Source organism: Marmota marmota, unplaced genomic scaffold (genome assembly GCF_001458135.2).
Source record: "Marmota marmota marmota unplaced genomic scaffold, marMar, whole genome shotgun sequence".
Taxonomy (NCBI): Eukaryota; Metazoa; Chordata; class Mammalia; order Rodentia; family Sciuridae; genus Marmota; species Marmota marmota.
The window spans coordinates 22,622,518-22,636,735 of NW_026000026.1; the positions used below are offsets into that span (position 1 = coordinate 22,622,518).

Sequence of the window (14,218 nt, forward strand, 5' to 3'; positions counted from 1 at the left end):
TATATATATATATATATATATATATATGTATTAGTTCATTCATCAGCATTAATAAAAATGCACTGAATGGTATCTGTTCCAGTCCATTCTGGTAGGGCCATTTTACCTGAACACACCAGATCACAAGTTACCTGGGGTGCTTTTTGTTTTGTTTTGTTTTGTTTTTGTTTTTAATTTTTTGGTGCACTGCTGGGGATTGAACCCAGTGTACTCTACCCCAGGTCTCACAAAGTTGCTGAGGGTTTTGCTAAGTTGCTGAGGCTAGCCTGGAATTTTTGGTCCTTCTGCCTCATCCTCCTGAGGCAGCTAGAATTATAGGCATGGGTCACTGAGCCCAGCCCTTTATATATATATACACACACACACACACACACACATACATATATGTGTAATATATGTTACATGTATATTATATATGTGTGTATGTATAAATACATATGTGTGTGTGTCTGTGTTATACACACACACACACACACACACACACATAATTTTATTTTGAGACAGGTCTCACTAAGTTGTTCAAGTTGACCTCAAATTTGTGATCCAGCCTTCCAAGTCACTGGGATTATAACTGTAGGCCACCATGCCATCCTCTCCTTTTTAAATTTAATTTTCTTTTGAGACAGCATTTGAAGCCAGCCAAGTTGCTCAGGCTGACCTCAAACTTTCATCCTCCTGCCTCAGCCTCCTGAGTGGCTGAAATTACAGGTGTGTGCCACCACATCCAGCCCTGTGTGTATATTTAATGCACTAATGTTCTCTCTTGCTTACAGTGTCCTGCAGCTGTCTACATTTTCCCCATACATTTTCCCCATTCTTTAAAGCTCATGTCTCCACAACTTTCCCTGACCTTTCTAGATCTCTGGTGCTTTGACTCCACATTTCAACATTCCTGTCCATTTAGCATGTGTTTATTGGGTGTCTACCATGCACTGGGAATATATTGGTAAATCAAGTAAACATGGTCTCTTTCCTACAAAAATTACCTTATTACTGAGAGACAAGCAGACAGTAAACAAGCAGCAAGTAAACAAGTAAATAAATGTCTAATTACAAATAGAATGCAGTGATAGAGAATAACAGGGGAATGAGGAGTCATCAGAGATCTAAGGCTGAAGAATAAAGAGGTCCTGTGCAGCCCATAGGTTGGGGTCTACCATGCAGCTTAGCATTTGTTCACTCTTTCCAACTTCGTTCTGTGCAGCTGTTTGATGTGCACTAGCTTTGTCCCTCCCCTCCCACTAAGATTGCAGGCTCCCTGAGAGCTGAGCCCAGGTTACTTTGACTCTGTTCTTAGTATCATGCTAAGTGCACAGTAGTGTTAAATCAGTCTCATCCAAGTGAAACTCTGCCACTCTAAACCCATCACCGTAACCAGATCCACTAGTGCCAGGACAGCCCCTTGACTTCCTCTCAGTTTCTTTCCACCAGGGTATCTTAATTTCCTGAAGTGATGCTCTCTTTGTATTGTGAGGGAAAGAAGTCATGAGGAAAATTGTGCAACCAAAGGCTTAGCTCCTAAGCACCCCTTTTCCTTTTCTGCTTCCTTTGTTTGAAATTTACACTCCCAGGCCAGTCTCCCATTTGTTTTTACTGAGTTACTGGCAGTCCGGTAGGTGACCAGCTATTTTCTGATCACTTGCACTGTGTGCCAGGTACTACATCATGCCTAGAGTGAGGCAGCAGCATCCCCTGACCTCAGCAGTGCTAGCTGGATCTACTTCCATTACCAATTAGCTAACTAACCCTTGAGCCTCAGATCTTTCACATGGGGGTAATAGTATCTGTGCTACATGCCATATGTACTCATTAAGAGCTGTCTGCATGAAGGAACCCTGAAGATCTGGAAGAGTCAGGTTGTTGGCACTGTTATCAAGTCCTGAGTCTTCCTCAGATTGCTCAAAAATTCCTGCTTATGGATTTTCCCTGCCCCAGCCTTCTTGCATACCAATTTAGGCTGCCTGTTTGTAGCAGGCCATGGCTGCCAGGATCTTCCTGTCCTGGGCTCTGCAAATTCTTCAAGTCCCTGTGATACCCACTCCCATTCTCAGTTTTTCACATATTAGGCATGTGGTTCTCTGCCAGCAACACTCTAGCCTGTGCCCAGGGCACTCTAGACAAAGGCAGGGTGTTGTGTTAGCAAATAGCTTGGAGAATGGTGATGTGCCTGAGCTTGTCCTGGGTCTCTATTGCCATCTGCCAGAAGAAGCGTGTTTTCCTGACTCAGCCCTGTTGCCAGGACAATCTTCAGCTGTGGGACTGTGAGGTATTTAGTAGAGGGTGTCTGGAGCAGGTGGAATACTTTTCCACCAAATTGTCACCTTCCCACACTGAACATGGCCCTTCCTGGCAGCAGGCCTGGAACCAGACCTCAAATACCACAGTTCCCAAGAGACCAGACCATCAAATAAAATGGAACAAGTGCTCCTGGGTCTTTGCAATGTTTACCACTTACAGAGCCTTTCACAGGTATTGTCTTTTAATGCTTACAGTAGCTCTATGAGATGAGAATTATTCTTGTTTAATTCATGAGAAACTGAGGCTCAGAAAGGGGATTATTCTTGTTTAACTCATGGGAACTGAGGCTCGGGAAAGGTTAATGACTTTTCAGAGGCCACACAGCCATCAAGTAACAGAACTAGGGGTGGAATTGTGGCTCAGTGATAGAGCACTTGCCTCGCATGTGTGAGGCATTGGGTTCAATTCTCAGCACCACATATAAATAAATGAATAAAATAAAAGGCCCATCAACAACTGAAAAAAAAAAAAAAAGAATTACAGAGCTAGCTTTATTTTTTTCTTTTCTTGAGAAAGGGTCTTACTATGTTGTCCAGACTGGCCTCAAACTTCTGAGCTTAAGTGATCCTCCCTCCTCAGCCTCCTGAGTGCTGGGATTACAGGTGTGTGACTCTGCACCCAGCTTCAGAGCTACATTTGAACTCTGGCAGTCTGGCTTCAAATCCTGCTGTTGTCTTGACTGTATCCACAGCTTCCAGCTACAGCATGCTTCTGAGTGCTTGTATTCAACATATTATACTTTAAAAATGCCTTTACATTATCTTATTTTTATTTAAAAACTTTTTTTGTTACAAGGGATTGAACTAGACGTGTTCTACCACTGAGCTACGTCCTCAGTCCTTTTTTTTTGTTGTTGTTTTTTTGAGATGGAGTCTCACTAGGTTGCTGAGGCTAGCCTAGAACTTGAGCTCCTTCTGCCTTAGCCTCTTATGTTGTTGGGATTACAGGTGAGCACCACCATGCCTGGCACATAATCTTATTTTTTATAATTCAAAGATGCTGTAAGTAGAGCAAGTATTTTCATCTCTTTAATAGCTGAGAAGTTTGAGGTTCAGATTTAACCATCACCATTGAGCTTGGCATGGCAGAACTAGGACTTGATCCAGCCTTCCAACTCCAAGTCAGCACTTCAGTTCCACACACTATTTTGGCACTCAGACAGAGCAATTTTCCAGGATCTTTCCCTCAGTCACCTCCATCCCTCCCTCCCTGAGAGATCTAAGCTAGAAAATGGCTCTAGTTAGCCTCTGTGATATTTGGGCTTCCCAGCAGAATTCTCTGTGCCAGGAGAGGCAGTATCAGGCATATACAGATTCAGGCTCTGCACATTGCCCTTGGTGGCCCTCTGTGGCCCATGGCAATCCTGCTGAACAGCCTATTCCTCTATTTAGGGAGAGGCTGGGCCAGTCAAGGCCAACCCAGAGGTGAGTGACAGTGAAGGCAAGGTTCCTGGCTCCCTTGAAAGAACCAGCTGCCTCATAGATGGGTGCCCTTGGACCAAGCAAGAAGGTGTAGTCCACACCCACTTCCATTCCTGGGAAAACACTCAAAACACTGTCAGCCATGCTGTGAGCAGCAGCACAGGCACTGCTGCTACCATTTCTCTTCTTGGCCTCTCAGTCATTGGCTGGGCCAGGCATGGTGAGTTGTTGTGCTGGGAGGGTCAATCAAATGTGAGTCCCAGCTCTGCATCACTTCAGCCAGTGACTTGTACCCTCTGGGCCCCAGGTTTTTCCTCTGTGTAAAGTGAAGAAGTTGGACTGAGTGCTCTTGTAAGACCCTTTCCAGCTCTGTGGTGCAGCTGCCTCATTTCCCCCTCACTGTCTCTGTGAGGTCCTTCTGAACCAGTTCTTTGTTTTCTCTTGTGCTCACAATATCCCCAGTTTTTGGATCATGGCCCTGCAGTACTCTCTGGAAGACTAGTTGTTATACTCTGTGTTCCAGGGGATCCTTTCAGATGATCATGGGTTGGCTGCTGCCCTCTGGAGAACCTTCTTCAACCAGAAATGTGAAGACCCCAGACAACTTGAATTGCTGGTGGAATATGTGAGGAAACAGGTGGGTGCCCTTTACCCCCCAGCAGAATCTTTTGAAAAGTGGGTCATCTTGAGGTTATGGGTGCTAGAGTTTTAGGGAAACATGGGAGGCTGAGTTGCCAGAGACCTGTCTGCAGGAATTCTGACTTGATCATGTAAGCAGCAGGCACTGATTAAGAGCCAGCATCCTCTGTGTGTCTAGCTGTGAACTAGGCCAAGGACTCAGGGAATATAATAGAGAAGGAAGGACACTGAGTAACTTCCTGCTTTCAGAAAATTGTAGTTGTTATCCATTCTCTATACATTGCATTGCCTACTGTGTGCCAGGTACTGTACTAAATGCTGGGCTCACGGAATCCTGAAAGATACATACAGGCATGGGGCATATTGGCCCACCTATGTAGCCCCCTTCTGTATCCACTTAGAGCCCAGGATGCATTTCCTGTTCCTGACTTGCAGGACCAGGTTCTAAGCAGTATTCCACAGATACACCCCCAGAATCTTCCCACTGGCTGCTGTTCACTGTCTATCAGGGTCTCCCCACTTCAAGTCTTCACCTCTCTAGCTCCCCAGGGCTCCCTGACACCAGAGCTTCTAGGAGAAGCTCCACTGCAAGGACTGCATTACTACACAGCTTTCTCAACCCCGTGGAGAATTAACTCCTTGATCTCCCTGTCCCCAGATTCTATAAAGATGAGAAACTCAAACTTTCTAGATGAGTAGGCCAAGTGACAGCAGGAGAACATGGAGGCTTTTCCAGGGTCTCCCAGTGAGTCAGCTTACACAGTTGGCCTCAGACCCCAAGCTGGGTGATTCATGTCACCACTAAAGGCCTCAGCTGCTGCAGACAGCTCATCAGCTTGGCTGCCCATGAGTCACACCTCTGCTTCATGGACCTGGCCCTGGGGCTGAAGGGGCCTCACCCAGTTGTTCTCTGGTTCACCTGTATCCACAGCCTTCAAACCTCCAACAGTCGGGAAAAGGAAGGGCTATCGGCTCTTTTGCAGTCATGGCCAATAGGACTACCTAGTTGATTGCTGGAAAGGTGACATATTGAGGCTCTTCAGACTCAGAGGGTAGAGAACCCCAGAAGCCAGAACTTCTGTTTGACTATTCAAATCTGTCAGAGCCAGGGAGAAGGCACTGGGGCCAGAGTGCTCCACCCACGGAGAATTCTGAGACTCTCACTGTTGACTGGACTCGCCCTCAGACAGGAGTAGCAATTGGCAAAGCAAATGCTGTTTTCTGAGAGACCCACCCAACTTTTCCATCTGCCATGGTGGGCATATGCCAGAGGCCACACACAACAAAGGCACAGCTGGGACCTCTCCAGGGACCCCGAAGAAGGGGTTGATACAACCAATATCCCTATATAGACGTTCTTATATAGCCCCAGTGAGAGTCAGGAAAACAGTGATGGGGCCCTTAGGAAAGCAGGGAACTTTGATGGGGACCCAGTTCTGTCAGCAAGCCTTTGAGCACTTGCCATGCCAGGCCCTATTGCTGGGAGAGCAGATTAACTAGGCCTAGTCCTGCGTTTGAGGAGCCAGTCAGGCACATCTCTAGTCCTGGAGTAAGTCAGTCTGCCCTGTGATCCAGGTAGACAGTGTTGGGGAAGGACCAAGAGAGAGGTGTGTTCTGTCCAGGTGGATCAAGGAAAATCAGGAAGCTGAACCTTGAGCAGACTCCAATCCTATTCCTGGTGCTGCTTGGTAACCAGTGTGGGTCATGTGGAGGTTTACAACTCAGGAGATAGGCAGTGGTAGCTTAGGGGCAGAAATGTAGTCACTAGAAAGAGGAGTGGACTTTAGGAAAGATGGCAGTTCAGTTGAGCTTCTTGCCCTGGAAAAGACATAGGGCATGTGAAATTCTAGACCTGAACTATATCAAGAGGCTGGGGTTGAGTTCAAGGTTCAGCACTCTGAAGATGGGTCAATAAGAGTGATAAGTTCTTGGAAGAGGGATATAATCCTAGGCTTAAGATGAAGCTCCTGGTATTCCCTTTCCCCCAAGGAAGCCACATCTGTCTAGATATAGTGGTGCTTCCTGCTGTGATCCAGTTCTCACAGGAGATGTTGCTGTCCACTTGGAAGCGTTTCCCATCTGCAGCCCTCCTTACTAGCAGGCAGCCAGGGACTCCTCCAGAGATGCTTTAACCTCCTCATTAGCCCATCTGTCTCTTGCAGAACTGCCTCACCCTTTCCCCTGAAGCTCCTTCTGTTTGCCTGCATCATAGGTGTTCCTTCTCCACATGGAGGGTTGTGCACCTGGAGTCCTTGGGCAGGTCTAAAAGCATTCAGGGGCATGGCATTGCCCAGGGCTGTGGCAACTGGAGCTCACCCTCCGAGTGCCAAATGGGCTGGAGGTTAGTAAGAAGTTAGTTAGAAGAAAGCCCAGAGTGGACATGATCACTTTCTCCAAATGTCAGAACATCTGTCATTTGTGGGGAGCAGAAGGATAGGGCATTTGGTTCCCACCCCGCCTTCCCCAGTTTCAGCAGGAACACTTGAGGATCAGTGGTGAAAGCTATAGGAGAGCAGCCAGGGGCATTTCTGGGATGATGACCATCCTAACAGCAGAACTGTGAGGCTCTGTCAGACTTCCCCACCCATCCTAGATGGGGCACTCTGGAAGACAAAAGGCATATGTATTAGCAAAAAAGAGAAAAAAAGAAAAAGTTTGGGTGATCAGCTCTGTGCAGATAACTTTATTTTTCCATGTGTCCATGAAGGTACACATTCTGTCCCCCCTCAAACAAGGGAACATAGATCTCCGAGAAGGGAAGGAGTAAAATTGGGATTCTTTTCTCCCAGCAGTGTTGGATGGGGTGACTTCTGTAAGTTGCAGACTGACTTTCTGGCCTGCAAAAACTTTGTAGGGAGAGTGCAGCAGGGGGAGAAATGTCACTGGGGTGTGTAAGTTCAGAGGTGTGATAGGGAATTCCCTAAAATCTTTCCAGGGAGCTTCTTTCCCCAGACTTGTTTCTCAAGATCTCCTTAAAGTAATAATCTGGGAAATCAGAGTCACCTGGCCTGAAAGTTGGATGGTCAGAAGCCCCAGACTCCCTCCCCTTCCTCTTCTTGAGGAAGCTGGTTCATTATGCCACCTTTTGTGTGTCCAGCACCTGTCCTTGTCCTCTGATCCCTGCTCTTCCTGCTGCAGATGCAGTACCTGGACTCCATGAACGGTGAGGATCTGCTTCTGACAGGGGAGGTGAACTGGCGCCCTCTGGTGGAGAAGAATCCACAGAGCATCCTGAAGCCCCATGCTCCCACTTATAATGATGAGGGTCTTTGAGAGGCTGGTCCCTCCAGACAGGTGGCCAGCTGGCTTTGAGGAACCTCAGCAAGAGAAGTGCCTGTTTGGCTCAGGATCCGGCAGAAAGTGGCCTGAACTGACCTTTGAACAGCAGCTGTCAAATACCTGGCCCCATTTATGTTGTTTCCTCTTAGTGTGCCCTGGAGTCTGATCTGCTTGGGGGTAATAGTACAGGGAAAACCCCTAGCTCTTCTGACACATCCTCAAGAGGATCCCCAAGAAAGAGCACCCTGAAGCACATACTCCCCAAGTCCTTCCAGCACCACTTGTGACTGACAGCTCTTCCTAGAGGCTTACCAAGGGCTGGGGTAGGTTAGAAAGGAGATACCTCTATCAAGGGCTTGCTGTAGCCTAGGAGCAGTTTGCAATGCTGCCGGGCCAAGACAGGTAGCCATACTCTGTCCCCCAGCTTTGAGACATAGGGTTGAGTTGGCCATTAAAAGAAACAGAGACTTATCTCTGCCATGGTTTTTATTTATTCCAGGATCTTTTAGGAACTTCTGTGAGGTGATGGATGCCATAGGCTAAGGAGCACTGCCCAACTCAGTTAAAGACAGAGAGAGAGGGGAGAGGTCAGATAGTCTCTGCTGCCGCCGATGCCTCTGGTTCTCAGAGATGTGTCACTCTGGCCAACACACAGTCTGCGAGGCCATCCTCTGGTAGCCAGGAGAGGTCTAATGGCCAAGGGGGCTTGTGGCATCCTAAGTCATTTAAAGAGGCCTCAAGAACAAAGGTCCCTTTGTTAACCCCCAGTGAACAGAGTGAAAAATATGCTGTCTTTCCTCTCTTGGGCCTCCCCTTATATGAGATATGGGGGCAAAAAGAACATTCTTCCTGGCCTCATTGTACCTTCCCTCGACCCAGTCCCATGCCCAGCTCTCTTTCCTTTTCCAACCCTGGAAAATGTGCTGCAGAGCCACCTTGTCTGAGCACTGGAGTACCAGTTCCCCTCCTCCCTTGGAGTGTGGATCATTTTTTGGGGGATTTTCTTAAATTGAAGAAAGGGGGCGGGGAACCATCTTGCCCCTCCTTCCCCCATCAAAAGTCCTTCACTGAACTTGCTATAAAATGAGTCATATAAAGAAACTCTATACGGGTGAGGTATATCCCACTTCTGTGAAAACATTACAAATCAAACCGCCTTCTCTTGGTTTATTTAAGATGCTTTTGTTGCAAGCGGAGCTCCAGAGTGAAGCCTCCTCTGTGTGTGTGAGATAATAACACCTTGTAACTCATTACAGCTGGGCACTATTTACATAAACCAGAGCTGAGCCAGGCAGGAATTTGCTGATTAATTTATTTTTAATGGAGTGAAGTATACCATGCACCAAAATAAACTTTACTGTGTGTACCTAACTGCTCCTGGAATGGATGGAAAAATTAATGGAACAGATTTTGGCTCCCAGCTCTGCACATTAATTCATATATAAAAGTTATTTGAGCATTAACCCATTTGCTGCCCAGAAGCTCCCTAACCACAGATCCCAGCTCACATCAGTTTAGCTACTGGGCTTCCTTTAGAATTCCAGCACCTCAGCTTGGGAAGGAACTTTAAAGGTCACTTGGGTCAGCCCTGGTCCAGAACTTGATTGCCCTTCATAACATCCTGGCTGGACTATGTTCTTGCAAGTTCTAGCTGAATCTCTCCAGCAGCAAATAGATGGTCCTTGCTTGCAGAGCCTGTATCCACAGGATTCAGTAATCATCAGACACAGCAACTCGTGACATTTCAAGCAATGTTTGAAAGAGCCAGATTGGATCTGTCATGTCTCTGATGTCCCGATGCCAACCTGTTTCCCCTTCAAGATAAAAAGCCAATGACTTGGAGGCTTCAGGCTCTTCTTTGACCCCTTTCCATTCCAGCCTGTCTTTGTAGATCTCTAACCTATTTCTTCCCTGAGCAAATGGAACCACTTGGCGTTACCAGAAGGGACCACATCGTGTGTTTTCTCCACCAGAACTCATCTCTTTCACTGCTGACTAAAGAAATCCCAAGTTTCCTCGAATGTCACCTCTCCTGTTTCCCTCAGGCCTGGGCACACTGTCCACAGGACTCTTTACAGCGTCCTCTGCTCACTTAGCACCTCCCTTGCCACATGTGGTGATTTTTTTTCCCCACACAGCCGCCTCGCACATAGCCCTGTGAGGAGCTTCCATGTAGAGCAGATGCTGTGTTGGTGTGGATCACCCAGTGCTCAGCAGAGTATCGAAGTATACACGTATCTGTGTATACTTCGATAAATGAGAAAATGAATGAACGACTAAAATCATCAGTCATTATCAGTATAAGCCCAATTAAAAAAAAAATTCCTTTCTAGACCATTCTCAGTCTGACCTACAGTTCAGCTTATTTGAACAGTAATAGTAAAATATTAAGCACCTCCTTTTGCTTTAGCATAGGAACCAAAACTAAAAGCTCCAGCTAATGTTTTTCTAATGTAAACTGTTATTTTACAAAACAAGAGAAGGATATGATCTCTTGCCTCCAGAGAGATTGCTTTTTAGGAATGATTTTGTCATTTGTGTTCCATACTTCTGCGGGAGGGGGAATCATAGCAAATTTAAGAGACATGTTTATAATAAAACTAAGGCTATATTAAAGCAAAGTTTGAAAGATAACATGCACATATTATTGCAAGGGAAGAGGGGGGAAAAAATAGAAATCCTAGGCTGTTAATCGTCAACTTTCCTGACTTCTTTATAATAAAATATTTTAAATGCATTGTTTCACCCAGTCCTGTAAAATAGTTGTTATCCTCATCATTTTTCTTATCCCTTTTCCACAACTGAGGAGACTAAAGTTCAGAGAGGTCTAGAGAGTTAACCAAGAGTGCTTCAGCCTACATCATGTGACCCCAGCACTCCTGCTCGTTCTCCAGACCACACTGCCTCCCTCAGGTCAGTGAGGAGATCTGCACTTGACCTTCTGGCAGCCCAGTATGGAAAAGAGAAAGCCTTAAGGTTCCCATTGTCACATAAAAGAAAGTCTGTTTGCTAATTCATCAAAAAAATACAAACATTTTCCTTACTCTTTGGAGAAAAGTGTTTTATAAACATTTGCAAATAAGAAACAATAATGTGAACACTGCCTCCGAAGTTTCAGTTTTGCCTAAATTTTTTTTTTTTTTTAATTGCTGAAGCTGGCTTTGAACTGGTGACCCTAGTGCCCCAGGCTCCTTTGTTACAGCAAGCTTATATTAAAACCCAGGCTACATTTCAGCTGCTATTTTTAGAAATTGTTTTTAGTTGTTAATGGACCTTTATTTTATTCATTTACTTATATGTGGTGCTGAGAATCGAACCCAGTGCCTCACACATGTGAGGGAAGTGCTGTACCCCTGAGCCACAAGCCCAGCCCTCTGCTATTTTTAAAATTTCTGCTATAAGACACAGCTTGGTATTTTCACTTATAATCTCATTTAGTCCTCATTGACAGTCCTATGGGGGTAAGTGTGAAGTTCATGTTACACCTGAGGGAAACAGAAATGATGGAAGGTCCTGCATGCTGTGCACACTTGTGTGGCTCTGACCACCCAAGTTCTCTGCTTTTACTTCTGGAAGGGAATTCTAGATGGAGGATGGGGCAGTTGTGCTGTAGTTAAGAAGTTTAAAAATAAATAAATAAAAACTAAAGCATTATTCCAGCCACATGGGCTGGTGTGCGCACATAGACGGCTAACTGGGAAAATCACAAGAAGGTTAGAAATAAGGAAAGCTTTGAAGACAGGATAGGGTTTAGGGAGGTGGAAAAAAAAACAGGAAGTGTAGAACTGCCCAGATGAAGGCAGGAAACAGGAAGCTCTTCAGACACAAGTGGACCAGTGGAGTTGGCTGCTAAAGGAAGGAAAGGTTGCACAGTTCAGGGGGCCAGGAGTGGGCTTGGCCAGATACCATGCTATCTGACAGGCTGCAGGGAGGTGCATTTGCCCTGAGGGTTGAGGCTTATCAGATACACAGTGGTGTGCAGGATGAATTGGCCCAGCCAGGAAGGGAGTCTAGTTGAGGTTCTAGTGGGTGGGAGTAGGAATTCAAAGAAAAGTTAAAATTCCAGAGACATCTCAGAGAAAAAACTCACCTAACTGCTCAAAATGCCTAAAGAAGGGGAGCAGCCACAGAACTCCCCTGGGGCCAAGGGTGGTGCCATCTGGTGAAAGACAGGCTGGAAAAGAATTGTGTTTTTCCAAATGGTGATTACAACATCCTATAGGCTGGGCAGGGCAGGGACTGCTGCCCCATCATGTGGTAGTGAAACAGGTTCACTCTTACTGGTATGAGGCAACCCCATAGCACGAACACTCACACGTCTCTTCAGTCCTACCCCATTGCTTTTGGTGCACACTGGCGTATCTGCATGGGGAACCAAGCTGGTGGGAGGTGGACTTCAGGCAGTAGAGGTGCCCCCGGGAAGGGCAAGGAGTATAGAAAGGACGCAGGAAATCATGAATCTGCATGAATTCCCAGAGGTGAGGGTAACCCAGGGACTAGGACAGGGAGGCAGAATCCCTCACAGGAGGTGGTAGGAGGTTCGAGGAGGTAGGAGGTTTACTTCCAGAAGGACTCAGTTGGGCCTGCTGCAGAGTAGGGGCCAGGGAATGAGCTGGAGAGCTCAAGGGTTTCTGACTATTCAGAAACATAATTGTAAAGAGAATAGACGAGTGGTGAAGATGGCAAAGTATGGCAGCAACTGTTGGTATTTTGGGATGTGCTAGCTGAGAAGAAACAGAAAAACCAGGCAGGTTTTAGGAGAGAGGTGAAAACTCAAGGGAGATGTGTAAAGGAGGTGGGGGGGATTCCAATTAAATGTAGAGCACCTGCCAGGTGCAGTGGCCCATGCCCAGTAGCTCAAAGGCTGGGGCAGGAGAGTCACCAGTTCAGAGCCAGCCTCAGCAAAAGCAAGGCGCTAAGCAACTCAGTGAGACCGGTCTCTAAATAAAATACAAAAAAGGGATGTGGCTCTGGGGTGGAGTGCCCCTGAGTTCAATCCCCAGTACCCCCTCCCCACCCACAAAAATAAAAAGTAAAAAGGGCTGGGGATGTGGCTCAGTTGTAAGCATCCCTGGGTTCAATTCCCGGTAACCTCCCCTCCCACGCCCTGCCACACACACACACACACACACACACACAAAGTTAAGCACTTAGGGGAATAGGAAACTCCCCTGAATGTCAGAGATTCTTATTGCTATCAAAATCTAATGGAAATGGAGGTCTGGCTTGAGAACCCAGTCGGTCCTGGTTGGAAGAAGGGAATCTTTTCCTTGAAAGAATTCCCCACGCAAAGACACTTCGCCGGGAGAATTCCAATTTTATTGCAAAAAGCAGTGTGCTTATATAGAACTAAGGGGGAGATGGTAGGGCTTAGATAAATGGCAGGCAATATCAGATATCAGCTCCGGAGCCCAGGAATTAGTTCTCATTGGGGCTAAGGTTCCCCGCCAGCGAGATTTGAAATTGGCGCCGGCGGGAGAGTTCACACGGGTGGGAACTTTTCGCGCCACTGCAGAAAAGAAGAAGGTAGGAAGAAGAGGTGCTTAGGCGCCATGTTGGGGTTTTTTCTCTGGGGTATGGCTGCCGTTTATACTTTCCCAACATTCGTGAGGCCAGATATTGGAAGAACACATACAGGGAGGGAGACTAGGGATTCCTGAGGTGAGGCACAGAAGGAGAGGACAGCTCATGCCAACTGGTCTTGATGCCCAAGAAATCTAGAATTTATCAATCACTGGACTAATAATGTGTGAAGGAAGGGAGCTGGTGGGTTTGTGGGCAGGGAACAGGACAGCCCCAACGTGTTTGAACTTTTATACTTTGGCTTGGTCCTGCCCACTTCCAGCCTTCTCCCCGCTGTATCCATCATGTGTTGCTCACCCTATCCACCAGGTGTCCCTCTCCCCACTCACCCCTACCCCTGGTGCTAACCACCCATCAAAGGCTTTCTGTGCTAGCAGGGGACAAGTTCAGAATGGATTGGGAAATAAGACATGAGACAGATGGACATCATTCTAAGACAGATGCCTTAGAATCACAGCCTCTGGAATAGGAGTCCCCTATGTTTCTCCTTTGGTAAGAAAGCAATAAAACTTCTTTTTCCTTTTCCTCAAAACTGTGTTCTCATTATTGGATTGACATTGGGGACAAAAACCAAGTTTTCCATAACAAATTGGTGACCCAGGTGGGACTTGAGAGCAGCCCCCACTCCAGCTTTCTGGGGCAGGCCTGGTACTCCAAGCAACGCCACTTCTATGCTGAGGATGCAAGGTGGCTGGCAAAGTTGTTGAGAGCTAACTGCTGAAAAGTTAGGAGTTGGGTGAGTTTGCCTTGGGTTGAACCAGAGAAGCTATTCCTATAAGTAAAGAGAGGGACAAGGGACGTCCCAGCAGCTGCCAAAGCTCCTCTTGCTTCAGGGAACTCTTGCCTTCTCTCCTGGAATGGTATGGGTTGCTACATCTTGGTCCACTTCAAAAAAAAGGAAACCGCTGGGGTTGTGGCTCACAAGTGGTAGAGCGCTTACCTAGCATGGGTGAGGCACTGGGTTTGATTCTCAGCACCGCATAGAAATAAATGAATAA

General features: G+C 46.6%; 1 protein-coding gene across 2 annotated transcripts in view; it reads left to right on the plus strand.

Moving 5' to 3' along the window:
• LOC107138635 (ubiquinol-cytochrome-c reductase complex assembly factor 1) overlaps window positions 1–9,476 on the plus strand; it is a 94,088-nt gene extending 84,612 nt beyond the window's left edge. For both annotated transcript variants that reach the window (XM_048811068.1, XM_015481303.2), the window contains 2 exons: window positions 4,243–4,356; window positions 7,497–9,476. In XM_048811068.1, coding sequence (XP_048667025.1) covers window positions 4,243–4,356; window positions 7,497–7,631 — 249 coding nt within the window. In that variant the 3' untranslated portion in view covers window positions 7,632–9,476. The remainder of the gene's footprint in view (window positions 1–4,242; window positions 4,357–7,496) is intronic.
• The last annotated feature ends 4,742 nt before the right edge of the window (window positions 9,477–14,218 follow it).